Genomic DNA, 14,347 nt, shown 5'->3' with positions numbered 1-14,347 from the left:
AAAAAAATATATGTGTATATATATGTATATATTTTGATCCGATAAACGTAGAAATAGGTTGATGGGTGTGGAAAAAACAAGTAAATGTTAAAAAATAGATAGATGGCCAAAGGACATGGCATGACACACGATAAAAGGATACACTCTTACATTTACACCTATATATACATGTATATATGGTATACGTTACAATAAAGGAACATGTTGGTAAGTAGTGTATTATATTCATTTATGCGCGTATCCTTATGAATTTAGTTCAACTGTAGCGCACGCTGTTATACGCGGCTGTATAAAACTACTATACCAATACTTTTTAAAATATAGACAAATCCTTTCATATATATATCGCTACTACACACATATATGTGCATGCATTATATATATTATATATGGATGGATGGATGGATGTATTTGTGCCGCGGTTATTCGAGGGCCTGAGGGGATATTTCAAGCTCACAGGCAACGCGTTGTTAACTGAAATATAACTTTCATTCAAGTTACACACGTGTGTTGTCAGTGTCAGTGGATAGACGTTCGCGTCTGCGTTTCTTCCACGTGCATTTTCATAAAAACGTTTGTTTTACTCTGATTTGCGAAGTTTTATATTTTTATAGTTTTAACTATCGCTATTATTATGAAAATATAAATAATTATTTTTAAATTATTATTTATATTTTTATCGCAGTGATTCAAATGCTTTAAAATTTTTTAATAATTGATAAAAAAAAATGACAATGTTTTATATTACGAAGGCTATGGAATTTGATCTAATTAAATATTGAATCTAATTCTGACTAAAAAAGTAAATATCATTTACTTGTTAACTAAATATTTACAAGTAAGACATTTTGTAATTTTTTTTTAACTTTGTTATTTTTTTAGTCGTTTTGTAATTGGAGTTCGAACTGAAACGTTTTTTTTTTCTGTTTAAAAAAAAATTGTTTTATTTTTTAATGTTAATTTTAAAAAATTATTTTTTAATTAATTAGTAATTGATTTTTTTTATTATTTATAAAAAAAAATTAATGGTTGAATTTAAATTTGAATTGATTTTAAAAAGACAAAAAAATATTTGCATAATTGATAAAATTAGATATATATTGTTTTACTATTCAATTTAAATTTTATGATATGAGAGCGGTGTTCTTTGATGCAAATTACTGATGTACATGATAATATTCTAATTGTATTCGGGCGTTGTAAACGAGAATAATTTTATAATTGTCAGGCCCACGCTCTATTCATCTTGTAATTGCTTCAAGGTAAAGATGTGTTAATTGATCAAGAAAATAGAACAGATACTAAAATTTTACTACCTTACGAAAATAATATTTTTTTCAAATTTATAAAGTAGAAGCATTTGTAGCCACAGCTCGATTTTTGGACATTAAATACTTTATTTAAATTAATGAAGAAATATAAATGAAAATTTCCATTGCAATAGTGTGATAAAAGTAGCTTTGAAAACTTAAAGAATTAATTACGTCATTGTGTACTTTAGAAATTAATTTATTCAAATTTTTCGTGTCCAAAAACGATACTTCTACTCTATGTATTATAGAATCAAAATTTTTCATGACTGAGTTTTCAAAAATAAAATCAATGTTAATTTTGATGACATAATTTGATGATTTTTAATTTTCAAAAATTAAAATTTTGATTTATTAAAATTTTAGAAAAAACCAAAAATGCCTTATGAAGTTAACGAAACGGAAATAACTATGGAAGACGTTGAATTGAGTCCACTGCAACGTCGAACACGTTTTCACGTAAATCGCGTTGATAGCATGGAAGGACGTACCAGTCTTTTGGGTGAACAAGAGACTAAAAAATCATTAAGACATCTGACACGCGAAGCATTACCGCGGTTGGATAATTATAGAAATATTTTGAGCATTCAAGCGGCACACAGACCTACTCTAGATGAACTTCACGACCCTAGTCTTCTCAGTAAGGTAAAATTTTTTTTTAAATTTAAATTGTTTGAACTTACTAGAGAAAATTTATTTTTAAAACTTGAATATTTTTCTAAATATTTAATTAGAGTTATTAATAGAATTAGGTAAGAGAAGAAATAAATGATGAGTAAGTTGGTTAATAATTTACAGGTCAATATGAAGACCTCGACGTTCTCGGTTATTGAATCAGATGATTAAAAAAATTTTTCAAACATTTTTAAACTGAGATGTAATAATAGAAATATTAAAAATATAATTTTTTCAATAAATAAATAATAATTTTTTTAATTGAAAGATTTTTTAATTTATTTTTCAAATAAATTTTAAAACTTTTTTTTATGATACTAAATTAGCTGATAAATTATAGAAAAAAAAATGTTTAAAAAAAATGCACTTATAGTTTTTTAAATTTTCTACATGTGCATTTTTTTTTTTTTTTTTTTTTTTTTTTTTTTTTTTTTTTTTGAAAAATAATCCGACAATTTAATTAACTGTCTATTAACTTCAAGATCATTTTAAAAAAAATCTGGATAAATCTATTTTTAGATTTCCATAAGTTTTATAACTTCCGATTAAAAAATTATTTTTGTCTATTCTTAGTTCATTGATCGTGAACTTGAATCGTCATTAAAACAACTCGTAAATGAGTTATATAGTTTCTGTTAGGGGGAGCGTAAAAGCTCAATATGCGAATTGAATCATTCGCACAGTTGTCTGCTATCATAACTTAGATAATTTTTATGACCAATGAAACAAAAAAAAAAAAAATGATTTAAATGTAAAAATTCAAATAACAAAAATTATTTAAAAATTTTTTTCCAATAAAAATTAATAAATTTATCTAATGAGATGACATTATCAAAGACCTTGACATTTGACTTATTATATTTAAAAAAAAACACTCGCTTTTCTTATGATTCATTATAATAGCATTTGAATTAATTTATTAGATTAAATTCTTAGGATTCAAGGCACTTGTAAATAATTATTTAACTCAGGATAAAAAGATTTATCGAGTTGAAAAAGACAGAATCTCATTAAATTTTAAATCCAGGATTTCCGGTTAAGTAATTTTTTAATTTTTTAAACTTAAGGGCGCTGTAACAAATACATTGCCAGTGAGTCATATAAAAGAACCAGAAACAGGTATAAAATTTGGATGGATACAAGGTGTGTTGATGAGATGTCTTCTAAATATTTGGGGTGTCATGTTATTTTTACGGCTGTCTTGGGTCGTAGCTCAAGCTGGAGTTGGTATGCATTTAATTTTTATGTAAAAAAATTGATTTCTGTAAATATTTATTGCCGCCAAATATATTTTAGTACAACATTTGAAAAAAATTGAATTAGTAAGAAATCAATTTTTTTTTTTTTCAAATTTAAAAAAAATTCTAAAATATTTTAGATTTCAATTTTAAAAAACCTCTAACTTTCGAACTAATAACAATTTAGGAATGGAATTGGTCTCATCATTGAGACTTTCAGGAATTATTCAAAAATGATTTTCTCGCTGGACTCTTTTTAAAATCCTAAGAATCCGGAGCGGATTTATTATTTATTTAATTCCCTCGCAATGAAATGAAATTTCCTGCAATTTCGAGTTTATTTTAAAATTAAAACTCCAGATCGCGATGCGGATTAAAATGAAAATTCACATCCGGTGAAAAAAAACTCCTTATTTACTTCGTACGCAAAGTGATTTTTTTTTTCTAAACTCCTGAATTTTAATTGACGGATAGAATTCGTATTGAAATAAAATCCAAATTCACTCCTGACTTTTTAGAATGTATAGAAAATTTTCCATACATTATGCAAACGGTCAGCATACTTATGGTGTTCCCTATAATTTTAATAATATTCCTCTTAAGGTGAAATGGTACCGGAGCTCTTTCTACAACCGGAAGAAAAAACTTTTTTTTTACATTCATAGAGTAAATGAGAATTTCAAAATAATTATTCTTGCAAAAGAACTAAAATTTTTTGAATTAAAAGATTTGTAGCCCCCTGTTAAGATTCTATAAAACACTAAAGATTCTCTATTCGGTTTCCAAACTTTATGGGTGAATTGAATTGAATTAAAAATCGTTTATCTTTCTCTTTAATGTATAGTAATAAACCGTTACATTAATTCTATTTTTCTGTATACATTTAACTTTAATTGAACATAATGAATATAAAATATATTTTTATTTAAGGGCAAGCCATTGTATTAATTCTTACGACAACAGTAGTGACGACAATAACTTCACTATCAATGTCTGCAATAAGTACCAATGGTCTTATAAAAGGAGGTAAAAAAAAATAATATTAATAATAATAATAAACATTAATAGAGAATGTTAATTACAGGTGGAACATATTATATGATCTCACGATCTCTTGGTCCAGAATTTGGTGGATCAATTGGTTTAATTTTTTCCCTAGCTAATGCTGTGGCATGTTCGATGTACGTTGTCGGTTTTTGTGAAAGCTTACAAGATCTATTACGATCTAGCGGACAATGTATCGTCGATTGCGCCGAGTGGGATATCAGGATAATAGGTTCATTTATTTTTATATTTATTTGTATTACTTCATTAAAATAAAAAAAAAAAATATCAGACTGTGGGTGGCCTAAAACTCTATCACGCTGTTCAAGGCTGAAGTCATTAATTTTTGGGCTTTAATTTAACGATTCAAAGCAATTTTTTTTTTACTATACATGATAAATTTTAAATATAAAGCAGTAAATAAAATATAAGTTTGATTATTATAAAAAAAAAAAAAAATATATATCAGTTTCAAAATCCATGATTCTGAAGTTAGTAGACAATTAAAAGTTTTCAGATGATTTTTTTAATAAATCAATTACAAAAAAAGAAAATTTAAAAAATACACATGTAGAAAATTAAAAAATCTATAGGTGCAATTTTTTAAAATATTTTTTTTTTATAATTTATTATTTTGAAAAAAAAATCAAAAAATTATTAGACGTCGACTAATTTCAGAATCATTCAAAATCTCCAATAATTTATAATTTAATATTAATGCTTATTTTTTTCAATGAAAATCATGATCTATATTTTTTAAAATTTTTTATAGGCTGCATTACCATTTGTGTATTACTTGTAATAGTTATGATAGGAATGGAGTGGGAAGCTAAAGCACAAATAGGTCTACTTATTATTTTACTTATTGCTCTGTGTGATTTCATTATCGGTACATTCATGGGACCGAAAAATAATGAAGAATATGCCAAAGGATTTATTGGGTATAATGGTAATATTTTAATACTTCTATTATCATAATCACTCATAATTGAATATAATTAAAAAAAAAAATAATTAATTTTCATTTTTACAGCTGAGTTATTTAAAGAAAATTTCGTACCGGACTATAGACCTTACGATGGGGTAGAGCATAATTTTTTTTCAGTCCTCGCTATTTTTTTTCCAGCAGCAACTGGAATTTTAGCTGGTGCAAATATATCTGGTGATTTAAAAGTAATATTTTATATAATTTTTTAGTCTTTAGATAAATATAATTACAAGTTAAAGCCGGGGAAAATGTGAGACAAAAATTTTTCGTTTAAAAATAACATGATCCTGAAGTCCACAGACAATTCGCAATTTTTTTATTTTTTTTTCAACAAGTCAATTACAAAGAAAAAAAAAAAAAAAACTAAAAATATGCACACATAGAAAATTTGAAAAACTATAAATGCAATTTTTTAAAATATTTTTTTTTTTATAATTTGTCACTTTTAAAAAAATTCAAAAATTATAAGACGTCTTTTAACTTCAGTATCATGAAATAACTTGCAATTTTTCAAAAAATTTAATGGGTAGAGAAATTATTTAAAAATTTTTTTGGAAATATCAAAAAAAAACTTTATCTTTTTTGAAGTCGTTCATTTTGCCCAAAATTATTATTTTTTTTTTTTTTTAAATTGCCCGATTTTTTTCAAATTAATTTTCTATTTCTTTGTAGGATCCCCAAAAAGCAATACCTAAAGGCACTATTTTAGCAATAATATTAACAACATTGTCATATTTATTAATGGCAGCAATGGTCGGTGCCACTGTAATGAGAGACGCGTCAGGAAATGTATCTGACTTGTTAATAATGACCAATAAAACAAACATCCTAATCAACAGTACAAATTTATTATTTAATTCTTCGACAACCCAAGACAACAACACTACCAATAACTATATAATTGATAATTTAAATGAAACCGATAAAATATGGAGTATTTACGGTACAGCATTCAATTGCACCCAGAATAATTGTAAATATGGTTCACACAACAGCTTTCAAGTTATTGAACTAATATCAGCATTTGGGCCGTTTATTTATGCTGGGTGTTTTGCCGCAACATTATCCAGCGCACTAGCATCTCTAGTGTCAGCGCCAAAAGTATTTCAAGCTCTCTGCCAAGATCATTTGTATCCAGGTATAGCCTGGTTCAGCGGTAAAAAAGGCAAAGAACCAATTCGCGGTTATTTTCTCACATTTATTATCGCCATTGGATTTATTTTAATTGGTAATTTAATTCTTGTATTTTTATTTTAATGTCAAGTAGATAAAAAAAATAATGTTTTCTTTTTTTTTTTAGGTAATTTGAATTCGATTGCGCCATTGATATCGAATTTTTTCTTAGCAGCGTATACACTCGTTAATTTTAGTACTTTTCATGCATCTTTAGCTAAACCAATCGGCTGGAGACCAACTTTTAAAGTATGTTATAAAAAAAAAAAAAAGAAAAAACTTGCTTGGTAATGATATAGAGGTAAAACTCTACTTATTTTTAAAAAGCTTCCCGTATAAAAAAAATTATTTCTAAAAAATTTTAACATGTGAAACTTTAAAACTCGAGACAGATTTGAACTTCGAGTGGAATTTTTTTGGAACTTTAGTAATTTTGATAATAACAAAAAAAGTCTATTTAAGATTTCATGTTGAGCGAATTTTGAGTCAGAAAAAAACATTCTTGAAATTTTTTTGGAATTTTTTAGAAACGTCTTTAAATTTTTAAATTATGAATTTAATAAATTTTTTTAAATGCGCAGCAATAAAACATTTAAATAATTTATCAGAATAAAATGAAAAAGCGAGGACTAGACTTCTATATAATTACCAAAATTGTTTATTACAATAAAATTGAAAATATTTTTTACCGACTAAAAATTATTATTTTTTTTATATTTAAAGTGACATTATTATTTTATTTCAGTATTATAATATGTGGCTAAGTCTTGCTGGAGCAATTTTATGTGTTGCAGTAATGTTTCTTATATCATGGTGGACAGCATTGATAACACTCAGTGTTGTTCTTGCTCTTTATTTGGTTGTTGCTTATAGAAAACCGGGTAAGTCATCGTATTTTTAAATAAATCATATATAAAAATTAAATATGTAATATAATAATTTACATATTTATTTAAGATGTTAATTGGGGATCGACGACCCAAGCACAGACTTACAATAATGCATTAAATGCAGTACAGCAGTTAGACAGAGTAGAAGAACATGTAAAAAATTATCGGCCTCAAATATTAGTACTTAGCGGTAATCCAAGTGCTAGATCAATATTAATAGATTTCGCTCATTATATTACTAAAAAACAAAGCCTTCTTATTTGTGGTGATATTATTCAGGTACTTATTTAGTTTAATAGACTTTATAAAATTTATTTGCTTCTGATTGGTTACTGACACTGAAACTTCAAGTTCCAATGCAAACCCAAGTAATCATGAGAGATCTAGTGTGTGGCACATAATGAAACACGATTTTAGACTGCGAGTGATGTCAGCGTTCACCCTGGTCTGAAGTCGCTTTTTTTCATTCCTCATCACAAAATATACCAATTAATCTCTTGTTACATAATATACTATTTTATTGGTAACTGATTTTTTTACAGAGTACTTTAAATCATAAAACACGCAGTGCGATGATAAGTAAATTTTCATATTGGTTAAAAAATAATAAAATAAAGGGTTTTTATACGGTAGTTGACGGAGTTAATTTTCAAGAAGGAGCGACGTCACTTTTACAAACTTGTGGGTTGGGAAAATTACGTCCTAATATTTTATTAATGGGTTATAAGCAAGATTGGTCTGTCTGTGGCCAAGACAATCTTGACATGTACTTCAATGTTATGCAGTAAGTATTTCTTTAAATTATTTAATTCGCGGTTCCATATATTATCATTATTTTTTTTTTACATACAAGTATCGCAGCCGAATATAGAGCAATAATTATTTTTGTAATTGAAGCGTTTCTAGTTGAAAAATAAGAAAATGACCGTCGTAGACCTAGTTATGCATAAGTAGAAAAAATAATTTATTTTCTAATTCTAATCGACGTTATTTTTTTTAAATATTACTGTCATTGATCTAGAAGGATATAAATAGTGAATCCAATATTAAGTTTTCATGTCTAACGTCTCTCCAGAAAATACAGACTCGGTGTCTATGCCCATGAAAAATAAAATTTTATTTTTCAATTTATATCACGTTATATTATGTAAACATTATCATCAATAATCTAGAATACTGAAAGATATCAAATCTAGTTTCTAGTTTTTTTCCACATCTTTGACTCAGTGGCTTCTTTTCAAATTAATTTCTCTAACCCGAGATTTTAAACTTGATTTTTTAAAATTTGTATTTTAATCAAATTTTTCATTCTGATACGAGAAAAAATTTATCGCCTCCAATTCGGTGGCAATACACTAGGTGCATAATACACTATTTAATTAATAAAAATAAAATTTTTCTAGCAAAGCTTTAGATATGCATGTCGCAGTTGCTATTCTCCGAATAAGCGAAGGTTTCGATAATAGCGAAATTTTAAATGAGACACCGGAAAATTCTAAAAAAAGTTCCGTCACAATACGAGGAAACCAAAGTTTTTCTCAGCTTAGTCAAGGTAAAGAAATTTAATTTTTATATTTATTTATATACTATACTATATTTATATATTTATTTATTTATGGACTTATTATAGCAAGCAGTAGTTCCGATATTTCAATACCAGGCAGTCCCTCACTAAGCAGACCAACAGAAATATGTAATAATCCCGATGCATCGACAACCGATGAACGTACGGACAATAAATCAAATATTTCAATAATATCACAAGATGTACTGACTTCAATAATAAAGTTTCGAAGAAAACAGAAAAAGGGAACTATCGATGTGTGGTGGCTATACGACGACGGAGGACTGACGTTATTATTGCCTTATATTATTAGTACACGTCGTCATTGGTCTAGTAGTAAATTGAGAGTATTTGCTTTGGCTAATAGACACTCTGAATTGGAGTACGAGCAACGAAAGTGAGTAAATAATATTTTAAAACATTATTTTAATTTTTTTTCAATGGTAGTTAAATATTTAAAGTGAAAATGTAAATTATTTTCAGCATGGCGAGTCTACTATCCAAATTTCGAATTGATTATTCAGATCTCAAAGTTATTCCAAATATTTCAAATGCTGCGGACCAAAAAACTAAAAGTTTTTTCGATTTACTAATTGCTGACTATCAAAGTAGATCAAGATCTTCAGATAATGGTATTCATTTAATTAATTTATTAATAATTGCTATAAGAAAATAGAAAAATTCCAGGAAAAATAATTTATTAATAATGAGATTTTTCACTAAATAAAATCAATTGATATCATTAAGGACTTAGGAATTTTTTAAGACAATTAACAAAAGTTTTAATCATTTTTTTTTACTTAAAAATTAATATGATTGATAAAAAAAAATTATTAAATTTGTCGCTCTAATATATAACCTCGCAATAGAGAACATGATTGAGAAAAACTTAAAAGTTTTTCTGTCGTTAATAGCCGGAAGCATTAATTAAAAATTCACCGCCCAAAGAATCTTTTATCTTTATTCTTTATATTAGAAGCCAGTAGAGATTATTGCGGACAATTCTAGACTTTGTAAAGCTCTCAATATCTAGAAACTGATAACGAACTGTTTTATAGACCGAGTCATTCTCGTAGAATTTAATTAGAGCTCATTCATGTTTATAACTTTAAAATATCTGAGAATTGTTATCGATTATTATTACTTTGAACAAGGATTAAAGATACTAGGATTACATTTTTTTTCTTAATTAACGGAGAGTCGTGCGAAATGAGGAAGAAAAAATATCCGAGCTCTGAATTTTTTTACTTTTTATTTAAATAAAAAAAAAATTTTTGGCGCGATTTTTAAATTGCTATCAATAAATTTTTTTTTCGATTCGGGCGAAATGAAATATAAAAAAAAATCATTTCTTAAAATTTTTTCGATTAAATTTGACACATATGACGATTTTATATGCGAATTTCAGTAAAATATATGAACTTGTAAATAAATTTTAAAATATATATATTTTTTAATAATTCGGGCACTATAAGTTGCGTAAATAATTGAAAAAATGATAAATGAAAATTTAAAGCCGCTTAAAAAAAATTTTTACTATCCCTTTTTGCCCACAGTATCCGATTTTTCCCGACCCTCCTGGATATTTATAATTTTGAAGTAAAAAAAAAATTTAATTATTTAAATTTTAGTCTATTGACTTGAAAAATTTCTAATCCTGAATAAAAATCGTCTTCAATAATTTATTAAATAATTAATCGCAAATATTAATGACTATAATTTACTAATTTTATAATTTTAGAATCAAAAATAACAGAATCAGAATTATTGGCAATGAACGAAAAAACGAACCGGCATTTACGGTTACGTGAACTACTTATAGAAAATTCAATGGATGCAAATCTTATTGTCATGTGAGATATTTATTTATTTCAATGCTAAAATTATTTAAAAATTATCTCTTTGTATAGAATAATAAAAATTTTTTTGTTTATTTAGGACATTGCCAATGCCGAGAAAAGGTGCAGTGTCAGCGCCATTGTACATGGCCTGGCTCGAAACTTTAACACGAGATATGCCACCGTTTTTATTAGTACGTGGCAACCATACGTCAGTCCTTACATTTTATTCATAAAAATTATTTCCTCTCCTATTATTTACTTTCCCCTTAATTTAATTTATTTTAATTAATAAACTAATTAAATATAAATAATCTATAACTCATGAAAAAGCGAACAAAAAATTAAGTATTAAATATTTAGTGATTAATTTAAAAATTTAAGTGGAGAAAATTTATTGTAATAATAGATTATTTTTATAATAATAAAAAATACAATGAAAAATTATTCGTTTATTTATTGCCTTGTATTTTTTTAAATACTTAAGGGGGACTAGTGACCGCCTGAAAAAAAGATGATTTTAGGGAATTTTTTTTAAGAAAACTACTGCATGGAATATTTTAATATTTTAAGGACATATTTATGGATATATAATGAATACAAGATAAAATTTTTGGACCAAAAAATTCAAAATTCAGCGAGTTATTCACAATCTCATCGCTCAAAAGCAAAGTCCCCACTGCTGTAGTGATAGCGACCTTCGCAGTACCGGAAATCAAAAAACCAAAAAGTTTATTAAACTAGAAGGTATATCCCGTACCATGAGCCTCGAGCTTGGAAAAAAACTGAAATTTTACAAAATGGCGGAGTTTTTGAAAAAAATTCAAATTTCGCGCGAAAATTCGATTTTTGGCCTGACAAATACATTTTCGATTCAATTGGAAAACTGAAGGTTCATAGTACGTAGAAACATATATAAAAGAAGCTACAATTCGATTCAAATCGATCGGATGAATTGTCTTTGAGTTATAAATACAGCAATTTTGAAAAATGTATTTTTGATAACCGATAAGCGGCTGCTTTTCAGATGTAACTCAAAAAAACTATTCGAGATATGCACTAGAAATTTTAGTATGTTACTGTTGAAGATATAGACTATCGAAATGTGCAAAAAAAATTGATTTTTTCAAAATTTCACACTAGTCGTCCTCCTTGAGGTGAAAAAGATTCAAATATTTTAAAAGACAAGAGAATGTTATTGTTGTATCAATGACAAAATATATTGATATACAAGTACTAATATTTTATTCATAACATCACGAGCAAAAGGCAATCTATTGATCAGCAAATGTTTGCATAATTAATATAAAACTAGTATTAATTGCGCGGTAAAGTTCAGAACTGTCAATCGATTATAAAAATTATTTTTAAATATTCAATATAACTAAATATTTATATTAAATTATTTTATGACGCACAGAACTACTTCGAATTAGGAAATCGCTAAGAAAACTTTGATCGAATGGTTCCGACATTTAAAAATCTTGCAAAATATCGCAAGCACTCCTAAAAACTGGAAAAATAAGAGAGTGCTAGTGTATTCGAATTTCAATTCTCATATTTATTAGTTATGAATCATATATAATATTATTAATTAAAAAAAAAAAAATATCAGTTAAATTTATTCAAAATAAAACTAATCAGCAATATTAATACTTATATTTAGATACTAAATCAAAATTTATGTGTAATGTGATCTGATACAGCGAAAACGCCTCCTCAGGGCATTTCCACTATTGTATTGTATCAATAGCAAAATATAGCTCGTGATATCACAACTGGGAATCCTCTTGTATTTTTTTTTTATTTACTGCATACTACGCGAACCGAAACACCAAGAGATTTTTATTTATTCATTTATTATTTTGTCATGTATCACAGCTCATATATTTATGTATTCTTTTTCATACCAAGAATTTATGACGGGATATTTATTTTTCATTTTAAAATATTTGCTAAAAAAAATTAAAATAATATGACAAAATAATGAAATTTACAATCAGAAGCCACGAAATTATTTTTAATTAAATTAAAATCTAAATTATTTTTAAGTACAATTAGTAGTAATATATTTATTTAATATTGCATTATATGTATTGTATTAAACAAAAGTACGAGGCCACTTGACTGTTAAATTGTTTGTACCTTAAAAAGAGTTGGACGAATAGGTCGAGGTCTCTTTCATGGTCTTTTTTTAAATCTCTTTGTAAGTGGATAAGCCATCGTCTATTTTTAAATAAAAAAATACAATAAATAATAACAATAATAAAAAATACCTAACATATCTTTTGCATTATCTATTGGCGCTATCATCTCTCGTGATAAATTATTATTATTATAAAAGTATTATTATTTTTTCAATCTATGAATTTATGTAATGCTTGGAATTAAATTTATTTTCCAACATATGTATAAATATATATGTAGAAATTGTATTGATGCCGATTGAATTAATTGGAGTACAGGAAGCAGCTGAGTATGAGAATTCAAATACCAATGGATTTATTGGAAATCTCTTGTATATTGGATATATTGAAGAAATTTTATCAAAGCGGGTGTATTAACGGTATGATAAATGTATGGGCGTATTTTGATATTGTGTATTATATTTTAAAAATATAATTATAAATGTTTTAAGTAATTCCATACTGCAAAAGAATTTTTTATTAATTATAAATATAAATAATTTATTTCAATTAATTATTATTAGAATATTTAGAGTAGAGGATGTAGGAAAATTAACTGAGATGTTTTATTTTTATTTTAATAATTCATTTAAAAAATAAATAATGCAAGTAAGCTATTTTTAATTGTACTGTTAAGTGCTCTATAAACGCTGATATAAGTTAATATTTTAACGGTATTTGTAACAAATGATTTTAGTTTTAATTTACTTTTTTTTTATTCAATTAGAAAATTTTTTTGTATATAAAACAAACACAGCTGAGTTGGAAATTCAATTGAAATTAATTTAATTGGACTCTAATTACTTTACACCTGAGGCTTTTTTTTAGTGCTAATAGATTTCGTTTTGAAGGTCGTAATTATTGACAGTAAGAAGCAGAAATAATTTATTCATTGGATATTTAATGCTGATAGATAATTTTTTAAAAATTTAAATAAAAAGAAATCTGTCGTTTCTGGTAATGAATAAAGAGGATTAATGATGACTGATGAGTCTCATGTATCAATAGTTGTCACGTCATATGGATTGCGGAATCAACGGTTTATTTATCAATTTTGAACTCGACAGAATTTTTTTTTTTTAAATAAAAATTTATTTTCTCGGTTCTACTGCTACTAAATAGCAAAATATAATAAAATATCTTCAATTGGTACCTTGCCAATAATCAGAACATTCATTTTATAAAATAAATTTTTTTTGTACTGCTCTTTACATTGAAATTATAATTTAATAATTTGAATTCTACCGGAAAAAATAGACCCGGTCTATTTTTTCCGGGATCCAAATTCTACGCATAGAAAATAAAAAAATTTTGGTACTCTGACATCCAGTAAATATTCAAATATTTATCATATATATTAACAAAGTATACGATATACAATAGTATGTCATTTCTACCGATGATATATAGAGGCGATAAAAAATTCGATCAAAGCTAAATT

The 14,347-nt window shown here is 26.1% G+C and overlaps 2 protein-coding genes across 6 annotated transcripts in view; one reads left to right on the top strand and one right to left on the bottom strand.

The window, feature by feature from the left end:
* Positions 1 to 14,347, bottom strand: part of LOC103576487 (uncharacterized) — a 131,132-nt gene that overhangs the window by 65,702 nt on the left and 51,083 nt on the right. The window lies entirely within an intron of this gene.
* Positions 56 to 11,103, top strand: LOC103569012 (bumetanide-sensitive sodium-(potassium)-chloride cotransporter). 5 transcript variants are annotated; one of them, XM_053739185.1, is made up of 18 exons: positions 264 to 573; positions 753 to 838; positions 1,677 to 1,955; positions 3,053 to 3,212; positions 4,154 to 4,249; positions 4,308 to 4,499; positions 5,040 to 5,216; positions 5,301 to 5,440; positions 5,928 to 6,483; positions 6,556 to 6,677; positions 7,174 to 7,309; positions 7,386 to 7,597; positions 7,861 to 8,102; positions 8,722 to 8,870; positions 8,949 to 9,279; positions 9,366 to 9,514; positions 10,624 to 10,735; positions 10,821 to 11,103. In XM_053739185.1, the coding sequence occupies exons 3-18, from the start codon at positions 1,689 to 1,691 to the stop codon at positions 10,954 to 10,956; spliced, it is 3,177 nt and encodes a 1,058-aa protein (XP_053595160.1). In that variant the 5' UTR covers positions 264 to 573; positions 753 to 838; positions 1,677 to 1,688; the 3' UTR covers positions 10,957 to 11,103. The 5 variants fall into 5 exon arrangements, with proteins under 5 accessions (XP_008544301.1, XP_053595160.1, XP_008544302.1 ...); XM_008546080.3 differs by adding an exon at positions 1,137 to 1,262 and having other exon boundaries at positions 264 to 838; XM_008546079.3 differs by lacking the exons at positions 264 to 573; positions 753 to 838 and adding an exon at positions 56 to 207.

This window comes from Microplitis demolitor, chromosome 5, assembly GCF_026212275.2.
Source record: "Microplitis demolitor isolate Queensland-Clemson2020A chromosome 5, iyMicDemo2.1a, whole genome shotgun sequence".
NCBI classification, from domain to species: domain Eukaryota; kingdom Metazoa; phylum Arthropoda; class Insecta; order Hymenoptera; family Braconidae; genus Microplitis; species Microplitis demolitor.
Note: the sequence above shows the minus strand (reverse complement) of the source record. Positions and strands in the feature narration are given on the sequence as shown.